Source organism: Oncorhynchus tshawytscha, linkage group LG02 (genome assembly GCF_018296145.1).
Source record: "Oncorhynchus tshawytscha isolate Ot180627B linkage group LG02, Otsh_v2.0, whole genome shotgun sequence".
Taxonomy (NCBI): Eukaryota; Metazoa; Chordata; class Actinopteri; order Salmoniformes; family Salmonidae; genus Oncorhynchus; species Oncorhynchus tshawytscha.
Genome location: NC_056430.1, coordinates 12,662,293 through 12,677,109, shown reverse-complemented (window position 1 = coordinate 12,677,109; position 14,817 = coordinate 12,662,293). Strand labels below are relative to the sequence as shown.

The following is a 14,817-nucleotide window of genomic DNA, read 5'->3' as shown; positions in this document are numbered from 1 at the left end:
TGATAACACCACTTAAGTCAGTGTACAGTAAGATGAAGAAGTGAGATGGCCTACACTGAACCCTGGATAGAAGAGCCCACTGTGAGGAAACATCATACCTGTCCCATAAACCAACGGCCACACCATAAATATGGGAAGCAAGCCCTCTGTCACCACTACTGCTTACTTCTCACCAATAGACTTGCAGTTGTTTGTATTGCCACAGTAATGTTTTCCTCAGGGACCCAATACCTCATTGTTCTGTCATTTGGGAACTGCAGCCTCATCCTAGTGGTTAGAGTGTTGGACTAGTAACCGAAAGGTTGCAAGATCAATATCCCTGAGCTGACAAATTAAAAAATCTGTCGTTCTGCCCCTGAACAAGGCAGTTAACCCACTGTTCCTAGGCCATCATTGAAAATAAGAATTTGTTCTTAACTAGTAAAAAATAAAAATAAAATCCTGGCAAAAGAGAACATATAACTGTGCTGTTGTCTCCCTGCCAAACGGGGCCGATTCCAAGGAATCATTACCGTCACCTGCTAACCGATGTTTCAAACAGTGTGTTACATAAGTCAAAACTGAGTCAAAAAATAAACCTGGTGCCACATTTTCTGTTTCAGTGTTAATTTAATCGTACAAATGTTCATTTATACATATAGGAAAAAGGCTTTAATTTGACATTTTCTCTTCTCATGAATGTTCTATCATAAGACTATGCAAATGCACCACTCTCCATGCCATCTTGATTAAAACTGCACCCTCCCACCAAAATAAAAAAACGGAATAAAGCTAAGAATTAAACACTCTCTGGTTTCAGAGTAAAATGCAGAACAGTGAACACAGAGGACTAACATAATGCCCTTGACAAATACATAAATATGAAAGGCTGGTGTGAAAGCACAACAGCCACAAGAAAACAGGGACTTTTCATCAGAAGAAACCATAAGATAAGACTCTTGTATGAGCATCTACAAGATCTTTAGTCTATGAATAACAATTGTCATCAATTTCCTTGTTTTTCATTTACTCATAACCTTGTGGAAATTGTGAAACATTGGAAGCAGAGAAATCTTGATTTGCTTGAAGAACGTGAAGGTAAATAAAATAAATTAAAATAACATTCCAGATGGGGAAAAAAATTGCATAACATGATGTTAACTTGGTTGATACCATGTAATTGTAAACAATAATTAATATGACTACATGTCATAATGGAGCATTCCACTTTGACGCAGAGGAATGAATGAATTCCAGGGTTGAACCTGTCCTTTTGAGCGTATGTACCCACTCTACTTAATTTGACAATCAAAACGGGACTCAACATTGTTAAGTGTGGAAGAAAACTAAAACACGGAGAATATATACTATTACAACAGACAATAATATCTAGATCCAGACAGCATACAGAAACTAAATCAAATCACCACTTGTAAACATCTGAAGTGACATCGTGCAAACTGCAGAAACAAAACAAACGGTGCTGATATTGTCAATGGCTTGAGCAGTCACAAACCCAGAATTTAAATACCTCTCCCTATGATGGGAAAGGGAAGTCTACTTTTCAATGTCTGTAGTGATGTGTCAGAGACCATTTGGTTTGATTGTTTAGTTAATAGCACCATCTGCTGGCTCTAAAGAACAAGCTTTACCACTGAATGATCCATATGTGTCGTAAGTACAGTACAACAAAGGCTTGTTTAAGGGGCAACTCATTCACAGGCCTGTATCCTAATTTCTGAAACACCTGTGGAGAATTATAATTTTTTTATTAGTATTATTTTGTTTAATCTATTTAGATACATAACCTACATAACCTACCTGGCCTACATACATAGGTCACCACAACTTCTTTACCAAAGTTGTATCCACCACTGTGTTCAGTAAAATCCAAAAGGAAACTATACACGTGCACACATGCACAATTCAGAAAACACAGACAAGGATTCAAATCCTACAATAATAGCTCAACAGGCAAAATAGTTTAAGATGGCACATTTCATTTGCTCAAGCTCACACACATCCATCCTTTTGCTAAGCTCAACCAGCAGTGCCTACCCTACACTAATGAGGTGTGTTGACAGCTACAAATAATAACAAAACATGTATGTAGTAGAATTTAGGATTTATAGCACTCTTTATGTAGCATTCACTCATGCTGATCTTGGGAGGGTGCTGATGATGCTGGTAGGGTGTTCACTGGGATAGGTGCCTCCTTGTTCTCACTGTAGCTTGTGTTTTGGTGGAATGGGGTAGGGCTCAAGGGAGAGAGTTGTCTAGAGTCTGTATGAAATATGTGTCCCTCCCCTCTCCAGTGCCCCTGCCGCAGGTCAGCATCAGCATGCCCAGGTCTGTTCAGCACCACCTGGCCTGGGTCTCCATCTGTCTAACTCTGGCCTAACGGATAGGGTCCATGAACACCCTGAGGGGAGAGACAGAACACAGTCAACACAATGTATTCTACGAGTTATAATCTTTCTGTTATTTTTCTATTTTTCTCTCTGCATTGTTGGGAAGTATTTCACTGTTAGTCTATACTTGTTGTTTACGAAGCATGTGGCAAATATATATATTTTTATTTTTATTTGCATGATAGAAGTTCAGTGATCGCCCTGTAGCATTCACATCTGTAATTATGAAGTACTTTGAAAGGCTGGTCATGGCAGACATCAAAACCATCATCTCAGACACCATAGATCCACTCCAATTCGCATACTGCTTCAACAGATCCACAGATGACGTTATCTCAATTGTACTTCACATTGCCCTCTCCCACCTGTATAAGAGGGGAAATAACTCAGACTTCAGGTCAGCGTTTAACACCATAGTCCCCTCCAGGCTCATCACCAAGCTAGGGACCCTTCATGTACTTCCGGCGCCGACAGAGATGGCCGCCTCGCTTCGCGTTCCTAGGAAACTATGCAGTATTTCTTACACTAGTACCCCAGGTCATCTTAGGTTTCTTTACATACACCCGAGAAGAACTACTGAATATAAGATCAGCGTCAACTCACCATCAGTACGACCAAGAATATGTTTTTCGCGATGCGGATCCTGTGTTCTGCCTTACAACCAGTGTAACCGAGTGGATCACATGCAGCGACCAAAAAAAAAACGACTCAGAAAAAGAGGGAAACGAAGCGGTCTTCTGGTCAGACTCCGGAGACGGGCACATCGTGCACCACTCCCCAGCATTCTTCTTGCCAATGTCCAGTCTCTTGACAACAAGGTTGATGAAATCCGAGCAAGGGTAGCATTCCAGAGGGACATCAGAGACTGTAACGTTCTCTGCTTCACGGAAACATGGCTAACCGGAGAGACGCAATCCGAAGCGGTGCAGCAGCGGGTTTCTCCACGCATCGCGCCGACAGAAACAAACATCTCTCTGGTAAGAAGACGGGCGGGGGCGTATGCCTTATGGCCAACGTGACATGGTGTGATGAAGGAAACATACAGGAACTCAAATCCTTCTGTTCACCTGATTTAGAATTCCTCACAATCAAATGTAGACCGCATTACCTACCAAGAGAATTCTCTTCGATTATAATCACAGCCGTATATATCCCCCCCCAAGCAGACACATCGATGGCTCTGAACGAACTTTATTTAACTCTCTGCAAACTGGAAACGATTTATCCGGAGGCTGCATTCATTGTAGCTGGGGATTTTAACAAGGCTAATCTGAAAACAAGACTCCCTAAATTTTATCAGCATATTGATTGCGCAACCAGGGGTGGAAAGACCCTGGATCATTGTTACTCTAACTTCCGCGACGCATATAAGGCCCTGCCCCGCCCCCTTTCGGAAAAGCTGACCACGACTCCATTTTGTTGATCCCTGCCTACAGACAGAAACTAAAACAAGAAGCTCCCACGCTGAGGTCTGTCCAACGCTGGTCCGACCAAGCTGACTCCACACTCCAAGACTGCTTCCATCACGTGGACTGGGAGATGTTTCGTATTGCGTCAGACAACAACATTGACGAATACGCTGATACGGTGTGCGAGTTCATTAGAACGTGCGTTGAAGATGTCGTTCCCATAGCAACGATTAAAACATTCCCTAACCAGAAACCGTGGATTGATGGCAGCATTCGTGTGAAACTGAAGGCACGAACCACTGCTTTTAATCAGGGCAAGGTGTCTGGTAACATGACTGAATACAAACAGTGCAGCTATTCCCTCCGCAAGGCTATCAAACAAGCTAAGCGCCAGTACAGAGACAAAGTAGAATCTCAATTCAACGGCTCAGACACAAGAGGTATGTGGCAGGGTCTACAGTCAATCACGGACTACAGGAAGAAACCCAGCCCAGTCACGGACCAGGATGTCTTGCTCCCAGGCAGACTAAATAACTTTTTGCCCGCTTTGAGGACAATACAGTGCCACTGACACGGCCTGCAACGGAATCATGCGGTCTCTCCTTCACTGCAGCCGAAGTGAGTAAGACATTTAAACGTGTTAACCCTCGCAAGGCTGCAGGCCCAGACGGCATCCCCAGCCGCGCCCTCAGAGCATGCGCAGACCAGCTGGCCGGTGTGTTTACGGACATATTCAACCAATCCCTATACCAGTCTGCTGTTCCCACATGCTTCAAGAGGGCCACCATTGTTCCTGTTCCCAAGAAAGCTAAGGTAACTGAGCTAAACGACTACCGCCCCGTAGCACTCACATCCGTCATCATGAAGTGCTTTGAGAGACTAGTCAAGGACCATATCACCTCCACCCTACCTGACACCCTTGACCCACTCCAATTTGCTTACCACCCAAATAGGTCCACAGACGATGCAATCTCAACCACACTGCACACTGCCCTAACCCATCTGGACAAGAGGAATACCTATGTGAGAATGCTGTTCATCGACTACAGCTCGGCATTCAACACCATAGTACCCTCCAAGCTCGTCATCAAGCTCGAGACCCTGGGTCTCGACCCCGCCCTGTGCAACTGGGTACTGGACTTCCTGACGGGCCGCCCCCAGGTGGTGAGGGTAGGCAACAACATCTCCTCCCCGCTGATCCTCAACACTGGGGCCCCACAAGGGTGCGTTCTGAGCCCCCTCCTGTACTCCCTGTTCACCCACGACTGCGTGGCCATGCACGCCTCCAACTCAATCATCAAGTTTGCGGACAACACAACAGTGGTAGGCTTGATTACCAACAACGACGAGACGGCCTACAGGGAGGAGGTGAGGGCCCTCGGAGTGTGGTGTCAGGAAAATAACCTCACACTCAACGTCAACAAAACTAAGGAGATGATTGTGGACTTCAGGAAACAGCAGAGGGAACACCCCCCCATCCACATCGATGGAACAGTAGTGGAGAGGGTAGCAAGTTTTAAGTTCCTCGGCATACACATCACAGACAAACTGAATTGGTCCACTCACACAGACAGCATCGTGAGGAAGGCGCAGCAGCGCCTCTTCAACCTCAGGAGGCTGAAGAAATTCGGCTTGTCACCAAAAGCACTCACAAACTTTTACAGATGCACAATCGAGAGCATCCTGGCGGGCTGTATCACCGCCTGGTATGGCAACTGCACCGCCCTCAACCGTAAGGCTCTCCAGAGGGTAGTGAGGTCTGCACAACGCATCACCGGGGGCAAACTACCTGCCCTCCAGGACACCTACACCACCCGATGCTACAGGAAGGCCATAAAGATCATCAAGGACATCAACCACCCGAGCCACTGCCTGTTCACCCCGCTGTCATCCAGAAGGCGAGGTCAGTACAGGTGCATCAAAGCTGGGACCGAGAGACTGAAAAACAGCTTCTATCTCAAGGCCATCAGACTGTTAAACAGCCACCACTAACATTGAGTGGCTACTGCCAACACACTGTCAATGACACTGACTCTACTCCAGCCACTTTAATCATGGGAATTTATGGGAAATGATGTAAATATATCACTAGCCACTTTAAACAATGCTACCTTATATAATGTTACTTACCCTACATTGTTCATCTCATATGCATACGTTGATACTGTACTCTATATCATCGACTGCATCCTTATGTAATACATGTATCACTAGCCACTTTAACTATGCCACTTGGTTTACATACTTATCTCATATGTATATACTGTACTCGATATCATCTACTGTATCTTGCCTATGCTGCTCTGTACCATCACTCATTCATATATCCTTATGTACATATTCTTTATCCCCTTACACTGTGTATAAGACAGTAGTTTTTTTGGAATTGTTAGTTAGATTACTTGCTCGTTATTACTGCATTGTCGGAACTAGAAGCACAAGCATTTCGCTACACTCGCATTAACATCTGCTAACCATGTGTATGTGACAAATAAAATTTGATTTGATTTGATTTGTGACTGATGGAGATGAGTCAGCCTACAGGAAGGAGATCAGCGACTTAGCAGTGTGGTGCAAGGACAACAACCTCTCCCTCAACGCCAGTAAGACCAAGGAGCTTTGTGGACTATAGTTAAAAGACGGGAGAGCACGTCCCCATTCCACATCCACAGGGCTGTTGTGGAGCAGGTCAGGAGCTTCAAGTTCCTTGGTGTCCACATCACTAAGGACCTAACATGGTCCACACACACCTGCACAGTTGTGAAGAGGGCACGGTAGCACCTATTCCCCCTCAGGATGCAGAAAATATTTGGTATGGGCCCTCGGATCCTCCAAAAGTTTGACAGCTACACCATCGAGAGCACCTTGACTGGCTGCATCACAGCTTGATATGGTAAATGCACCACCCTTGACCGCAAAGCGCTTGAGGGTGGTGCGGACAGCGCAGTACTTCACTGGGGGCCGAGCTCCCTGCCATCCAGGACCTCTATATCAGGCAGTGTCAGAGGAAGGCATGAAAAAATGCCAAAAGACTCCGCCCACCCAAGCAAGGCTGCTCACTCTGCTACCGAGCCCGCTTCTACCCCCAAGCCATAAGACAGCTAAATAGTCCATTAAGGGTGCCCAAAATATCTTCACTGACCCTACGCAAACTCACTAGACTATATACAGTGCATTCGGAAAGTATTCAGAGTCCTTCACTTTCCCCCCATTTTGTTACGTTACAGCCCTATTCTAAAATGGATTCTAAAAATTGTCCTCAATCTACACACAATAATGACGAAGCGAAAACGGGTTAAGATATTTTTGCAACTTTATAAAAAATACTTATTTACATAAGTATTCAGACCCTTTGCTATGAGACTTGAAATTGAGCTCAGGTACATCCTGTTTCCATTGATCATCCCTTTTCTCCCCAATTTCGTGATATCCAACTTGTAGTTACAGTCTTGTCCCATCGCTGCAACACCTGTACGGACTCGGCAGAGGCAAAGGTCGAGAGCCATGCGCCCCCCGAAACACGACCCCGCCAAGCCACACTTCTTCTTGACACACTGCCCGCTTAACCCTGAAGCCAGCCGCACCAATTTGTCAGAGGAAACAATGTACAGCTGGCGACCGAGGTCAGCTTGCATGCACCCGGCCCGCCACAAGGAGTCGCTAAAGCGAGATGGGACAAGGACAATCCAGCCAGCCAAACCCTCCCCTAACCCGGACGATGCTGGGCCCCTACATACAGCACAGCTGTATTTTTCAGAAAGATAAGCTCAGCCGTATGTAAGGAAGTACCTCAGTCTATTACTGGCTCAATAAAATCTGTGAATGAGCAACAGAAGTAAGTGTTTCTGAACAGACTAGTTTACCCAGCCAAGAGTGGCAGTAAGTTAACAATGCTGGAATAAAATGGATTGCTCTGACAGAAGTAGGAGGTGATTTAGAGCAGGCACACACAGCTCTGAGGGCTATTGCACCAGTATATGGTTGTGAACTGACAAAGGGTTATTATCGCATAAACAGGTAAATTAATAAAAGGGGAATAAACTGGGCAGATGGAGGATGTTATTGCTCAGTGAAAACCACCAACTGACACGTAGGACCAGTTTCCCAGAAACAGATTAGGACTACAGGGGTCGGTGCTTTCAATGGCGAATATCAGTTGAGAATGCTTTTTAGTCCAGGATTAGGCTTAATATGGGTCTGGGAAACCCGTAGAGTTGACCTTTAGAGCAGAGGTGTCAAACATACGGCCCATGAACCCATTCAATCCGGTGGTTTGAGCAAACAAAATAGCACACAATCAACACTGAAATTACTAAAACTAGGCCTCCCGAGTGGCGCAGCGGTCTATGGCACTGAGGCACTTGAGGTTTCACTTCAGACCCAGGTTAAAACCCAGGCTGTGTCAGCAGCCCGTGACCGGGCGGGGTAAAATTGGCCCAGCGTCGTCTGGGTTAGGGGAGGGTTTGGTCGGCCGGGATTTCCTTGTCACACCGCGCTCTAGCCTGCAAACTGACTTCAGTCACCAGCTGGACGGTAATTTCCTCCAACAAATTGGTGAGGCTGGCTTCCGGGTTAAGCAAGTAGAGTGTCAAGAAGCAGTGTGGCTTGGCAGGGTCCTGTTTCGGAGGACTCTTGACCTTTGCCTCTCCCGAGTCCGTAGGGGAGATGCAGTGATGGGACAAGACTAACTACCAATTGGGAAGAAAAATGGGTAAAAGTACAAAAAAATATATAGATGAAACTGAGTAGAAATGATAACGGCGCTACATTTACAGTCTCTTCACTCTGTCCAGCTCGTTAACAGTCAGGGAGCACAAAAAATTCCAAAAGCGCTGGAGAGTCATTTTTATGGTGGGGGAGATATAATCAATTTTAAGAGCAGCCCTCCAGACCTCACAGGGATATTCCCCAATGCTGGAAGGGTGGGGCCTGAGTGAAAAAGTTTGGGAACGCCTGCCTTAGAGGAACTGCACAGATGCATAGAATACCAAAGAGCTCACGTGTGTTTTCTACATCTGTTCAACTGCATAATGTGGTACGATGGAGCACGGTGGTTGACATGTTACATTTTCCTCTACTACTATTGGTTTGCATAGGAGAATGGTGGAATTTTTAGAAGAAGGTCTGTCTGTTGTGTCTGGTCACTAAGGTGACAGGTAGGCTTACTTTTGAGCCAGGTGAGGGTGCAGTAAACACTGGAAAAATGTATAACATTTAATTACTGATTAACAATACTGATGGAAAACAATTTATCTGTGCCACAATTCAGAGCAGAGATCTATTGTGATTTTTCCACACATACTGGAAAGGTAGAGTAGTGGCATCATCTGGAAAACCTGAGGGCTATTGCACCAGTATATGGTTGTGAACTGAACACTGTACTCTTTTGTGACAACAACATTTTTTATTTTGAATCGGATGTTTCAAAGCCAGCCATGAATAGAGCACTTTTTACACACATCCAAATGTGGCACAGAAATTTAACTTGTGCTCCCTCAATGTTAAGCAAAAAACAGTGAGGAGTGGACATCAGCTTGTTTCGAGGCAAGCTAACCTTGGTTCATTCATTCATTCATACATACCTGACTGTAAGTCACTACTGACAGATTGTTTTGTAGCCCATTCGATGCTCTATTTACAGCATTGTGAGACAGTCCGTTTTCATCTTGCTGGATGGCGTCCTGCCTGCCCTCCCAGGCTCCTCCAGGCTCTTTGAAGTTGTTGTCGTCTCCGGCGTCGTGTTTGCTCTTCTGTGGCGAGGCAAAAGGGTTAAAGTCTCCCTCTACGTTGCGGTGCGGCTGGGTGTTGAACTCCGTCTCAAAGCAGGAAAGCTGCTGTGTCACGCCCAAAAGGCCACCCACCTCCACGCTGAGGATCACCCAGATGACGTCTGTGTGGACAGAGAGAGTGACACACACCAGGCATTAAGGGTGACTTGTTCTGTCCAGGAGACAGCACTGGTGGTAGTGATAGGATAAAAAATCCAAAATGCTCAGTAGTCAATTAGAAAAAAGTTTACTTTACATTTTGGTCAAGTGACCAATTTCAAGACATTGATTGACTACTCAATGTTTTGAAAAAGTACTTCACACTAAAAACGTTTCATGGGTCCGAAATGGATCCGTGGCTTTCCCACCCGACCCAATATATATATAGATTATTTTTTTCCTCACTGAGACACGTTCCGAATAGACCAGAGGACAGTCAGACCCGTTCCCGAAAAGGACAGTGGAAAACAGACCCGTGCTGGTTCAGATCCGAGAGTAGAAGGAGAGAAAGAAACCTCCAACTGGGCGCTGCCAGTTTTGTTGTTGTTTCGATGTGCAGCATATTCAAAACATTAGAATCTATTCATTGCTTTATTAGTTTTTACTTTCATAAAAAAAATATTTGTCTATGTCACAGTTCAGCTGTCGGCGATTTGAGCGATAAATGCATCAGGGCATTGCATGCATATAGGCCTAAATTATATTGTATGATATTAATTACATTTTTATATTAAAAAGGAGACATTTAAGAATTTTATTGTTCGATTAAAGGAGTAAGTCTGGTTGGCCTAAAACCTTCTTCCTCACCTCAAATTCAACTGTCGAAGTCAGTTGGAGTGCCGGAGCGCACTGCCTTCATATGCCTGCAGTAAGCCTAATAATAGCCATACGCCACCAAACCTTCACAAAAGTTGCTTAACTTTATTAGGGTAATATCAAAAGTAAGTCAAGTCATTGTTTATAGGGGAAATACGAACAGGTTATTATATAGACGGATGAAATTAATGACCAACAAAAGTCGATTGCCTACCGTAGGACAATCCAGCAACATCAACACGTTAATGCTATTTATTTTACAACATGCCTAATTTCAACCTTGAACTAAATAGGGAGGACAAAATTGAAGACGGTTAGAATTTAATTTGGCCAACAAAAATGTATCTTCAAAATTAAACAAAACACTTTTTGCATAGGTTATTTAAAGAACTGATTAAATAGGCCTACAATAACAATAATGACTAAACAATTGATAAATACAAAATGCATCAAACCTAAATAGCGAGATGCACACAGTCCATTTGGCCACGCCAGCTTTCTTATCTTTGTCCACTACAATATTAAAACTTGTCCCCGGGGACATTCCCCTTGTAGGCTTCTTTTCACTCTACTCTTTCCTTTTACGTCAATGAAGAAGGACTTAATCTTAGCAATCAACTGTAGCCTAGGCCAAGGTTGTTATAATTTTTTTTTTTCTTCTCTCTCTCTCTCTCTCTCTCTCTCTCTCTCTCTTCTCTCTCTTCTCTCTCTTCTCTCTTCTCTCTCTTCTCTCTCACAAAATTAGGACAGGTCCAATTGGGTCCAGTCAGTAAATGCATTTTAATTGCACATACCCGAGACACGTGGCAATTATATCAGACCTGACCAATATCTGAGACAAAAGTCAGAATTTAGTACCCAGACCTGCTACGGTCCCGTGTCGGATCTCAGAATTTCAGGTCTGTTGAAACCGTGAAGACCTGTAGTCAGCACACAAACATGCAGGTTGACGTTTAATGTCACGAGTCTTGCCCTTTAGGCAGAACTGAGTGGTTTCTGCTAGATGGGCCAGCAGCAAAGTCAAAATTGGCTATATTGTAAAAATTCATGAAAACAAACATTAGCTTTTTGGTCTTAATCAAAAGGTTAGGCATTATGGTTAGCAGTGTGGTTAAGGTTAGGGATAAAATCAGATTGTATGACCTTGTGGCAGTGCCAGCTACTGACCACTCAGCAGAGCTGCCTCCAGAACAAGATCCATGTCGATAAACGCTAACCTGCCACAAACATGCAAAGGTTAACATGTGTGGATAATTACACACTTATAAAACATGTTGTCCACAAAACAGTGTGTCTACAACGTTTGGACCTACCTCCATAAAACAGCCCTGTGGGTGTGCACATCCTCCATTGGCCCTGGTACATGCCGGGCGCTGCAGGGCTACGCATCTGCACACTGACGTCTGAGATCTCCTGGGGTTCCAGACAGCGCACCATCACAATGTTGACGTGGCCAAACTGGTCCCCTCCAATGTACTTCAGACATACCCCAGGTGGCCAGGAATCTGCACCTGTGAAAGAGACAGACAAAAGAGATTACACACGTTTACAGGCCAGTGGTTTCCGGGTCTTACATTGCAGTGAAGGTTTTTCTTCTTGTGTGACATTACATTGATGAATCATAGGTATGGCGATATGATGTAGATGTCTGAAAGGTAACCCCACCTGTGTTCTGTATCCTCCAGGTCTTTGTGAACGGTGTGTCGGGGGGAACAGACTCTCCCTCACCAATCGTCACATCCTCCACAAAGGACATGGATGGTGTGTTGATGCTGGGACTCTCAACATCATAATAGGCACCGATGGCTGCCTGTAGATTCCTATTTTAATGGCAAAAGGCATTTAGAAGAGTGGGTGAGTCAATGCCATGTTTAATTAGCAAGTTTTCAAACCTGATCCAGTTCCTGAAACTACTTCACAACAAGAACATTTAAAAGAAGGGAAAAAAATGTAAAAGTATATCTTGCTGATAATGATTTTCCCTTGCAAGAATGAGTCGAGGTCATTTATCAGGATTGTTTTATTTGTTCAGTGATAGTCTTGATCACTAGCCTAGATTAGCTCACTACCGATTAAATTACGTCATCATATCACAAACACTTGTTAGGTGATTTAAATGTACGCCTAGAGCCTCTTGGCGCAAGCTTTAACATTAGCGGTATATCTAGACCACAACTAGTTCAAACGCTTACAACTAATGTTAGCTAGCTAACGTTACACAATTAACAAATCTGGTCAGGTTAGATATGGTGAATATTTATGTTGCAATACGTCCTTTTGTTTTTAGCAAAAGGTAGCTAGACTTAATTTGTAACAGATGACCAGTGACTAACTATGTGGCGTTAGCTACAGTTTCACATAGCTATGTACTAGCAGTAATGACAGTCCGTGCAAAATATCGACACAAGAAGCTATACATGCAAGAGAAAAAGAGAGCCTCGGGGACTACTTAAAATGTACCTAGCTAGCTACTACACAAGCAAGGCCCCACATCCCCGAACTCACCAGTTGCTCATGTCAAGGAAGAAAGCGCATCCTGCCGGGTTGACCTGGAACCCCAGCAGTCTTTGGAACTCTGAGATGAGGACGTCCTTGTCAGTGGTGCCCATGCAGTTGAATTTCTGAACGAACTCCGGGTCCAGGTCTATGTCCATGCCCTCCATTGGCAGGTCTCCCGTGGCAGCGACGAGGGGTTCTCTCCTAATTTAGTCCGAGGCCTTGTCCAGTCATAACAACCAGTTCAACAACAACAAGCGTAATACGCATGGCTGCGGGAGGGACAACGTTGGACGTCGGTGCAATCGAACGTCACCTTTCGTCACGGTGTATGGACTAGAACTAGAAATTAAAATAATTAATTTAATAGGATCTCTATGTGTGGACTTTTGTTTACGTCATCTGTTGCTATTCGAATTATTATTTTCATTGGCTTTTCTTTCGTTAATGATAAAACAGATTAGGTCATTCAATTAATGCTATTCATCCATATTTTTGTAGTTACTATACTAAACCAAATATAAACGCAACATGCAACAATTTCAAAGATTTGACTGAGTTACAGTTCATAGAATGAAATCAGTCAATTTAAATAAATTCATTAGGCCATAATTTATGGATTTCACATGACTGGGCAGTGGCACAGCCATGGGAGGGCTTAGCCCCAACCACTTGGGAGCCAAACCCAGTCAGTTTTTCACCACAAAATTGATTTATTTCAGACAGAAATACTCCTCCTCTGGGATCTTTTATTTCAGCTCATGAAACACTTTACATGTTGCGTTTATATATATTGTTCAGTAATGTTAGCTCTGGTCCATGGCACAGCTATATATTTGGATTTCAGTAACTTGGTTAACCTGCTTTTTTGTATCCCACAGATACAAAAAAGCTATGCAAGCTACTTACCTTACGGGTGATACGTACCTTACACATGACTCGCCAGCCTTTCATTTTCAGGTTTTGACACACACACAAACTTTGCAGGTCCATCAACCTATTTAAATACCTCACACCCTACAGTAACCTGCAGGTCATGAGAGAACCTTCATAAATCCGCAGAACGTTAATAACCTATTTATTCACACTTTATGTAGTATCCTGTACTACTTAGTCCATATCGCATGACTCTGTATTTAATTTAAAGTTATTCCCCTTTGGTAATTTATAACGCATACATAAATGCCTTGTATCATATGACGCTGTATTAACTATGAAGTCAGACACCTTTGGTCATTCATAACACAGACATAAATGCCTTGTATGTGACTGACCGGATCGATTCGATCTTAAGTAGCAACATTTTAAATAGTGTTTTTTACATTGGATAAAAATAGAGACTTAAAGCTAGAAAATAGTATATCATACACTACAGTTGAGGAACAATGAGAAAGTAATTCTGCTTTGAAAGTTGATCAAATGGTAACCTCACTTTTGAGAAAATGGCCTTTGAATGTTTTGGTAGACCTACTGGAGAGCTCTTCTTTGTCTACACACATTCAGCATCGTTCACACACTCTTAAGCTTTAGCCCCACCTATCTCTTTAAGGGTTGATCCAAGCGTTCTGTCCTAACAACAGCAGCCAAGCACTCAAGCTAACATGCCAGCTACCTCCAGACACAATGAGAGAACAGCTCACTCTGACCATTTTATTCGCCCTAACAGATCTGGTTAGGCTGTTTTTATGTTATCCAGAGCATTGGTGACTGCAACTGTGCTGCTGGCAACAATTTATTATTTTTTGCCAACGTTAACTGACACCGGCCATATTCAACGGGTGTTGAGCGTTCGTAAATGATTCTGTGCTCGGGCACACTCAGGCAAGATTGCTCTGAAATCTAGGTAGATAGCCAGAGAGAATTTACCAGCTTCGTCTATCAACAGCTGTCACAATGACATCATGAACATTCTATTGAAATGGATACTTGCATTGTGGA

The 14,817-nt window shown here is 43.8% G+C and overlaps 1 protein-coding gene across 1 annotated transcript; it reads right to left on the bottom strand.

Moving 5' to 3' along the window:
• Positions 1 to 589: 589 nt before the first annotated feature.
• LOC112221638 (protein ILRUN) lies at positions 590 to 13,206 on the bottom strand. The gene is made up of 5 exons (XM_024383829.2): positions 12,889 to 13,206; positions 12,049 to 12,203; positions 11,697 to 11,894; positions 9,382 to 9,689; positions 590 to 2,401 (listed from the first exon to the last, which is right to left on the bottom strand). The coding sequence occupies exons 1-5, from the start codon at positions 13,044 to 13,046 to the stop codon at positions 2,366 to 2,368; spliced, it is 855 nt and encodes a 284-aa protein (XP_024239597.1). The 5' UTR covers positions 13,047 to 13,206; the 3' UTR covers positions 590 to 2,365.
• Between the last annotated feature and the right edge of the window lie 1,611 nt (positions 13,207 to 14,817).

Bases quoted from the DNA above. Each gene is read 5' to 3' on its own strand.
- LOC112221638 (XM_024383829.2), bottom strand. From the start codon at position 13,046: ATGGAGGGCATGGACATAGACCTGGACCCGGAGTTCGTTCAGAAATTC. The intron at 11,895-12,048 runs GTGGGGTTACCT...TCTCTTTCACAG, and splicing joins CTGGAGGATACAGAACACAG to GTGCAGATTCCTGGCCACCT. The intron at 2,402-9,381 runs GTATGTATGAAT...CTCTCCCCTCAG, and splicing joins CAGTAGTGACTTACAGTCAG to GGTGTTCATGGACCCTATCC.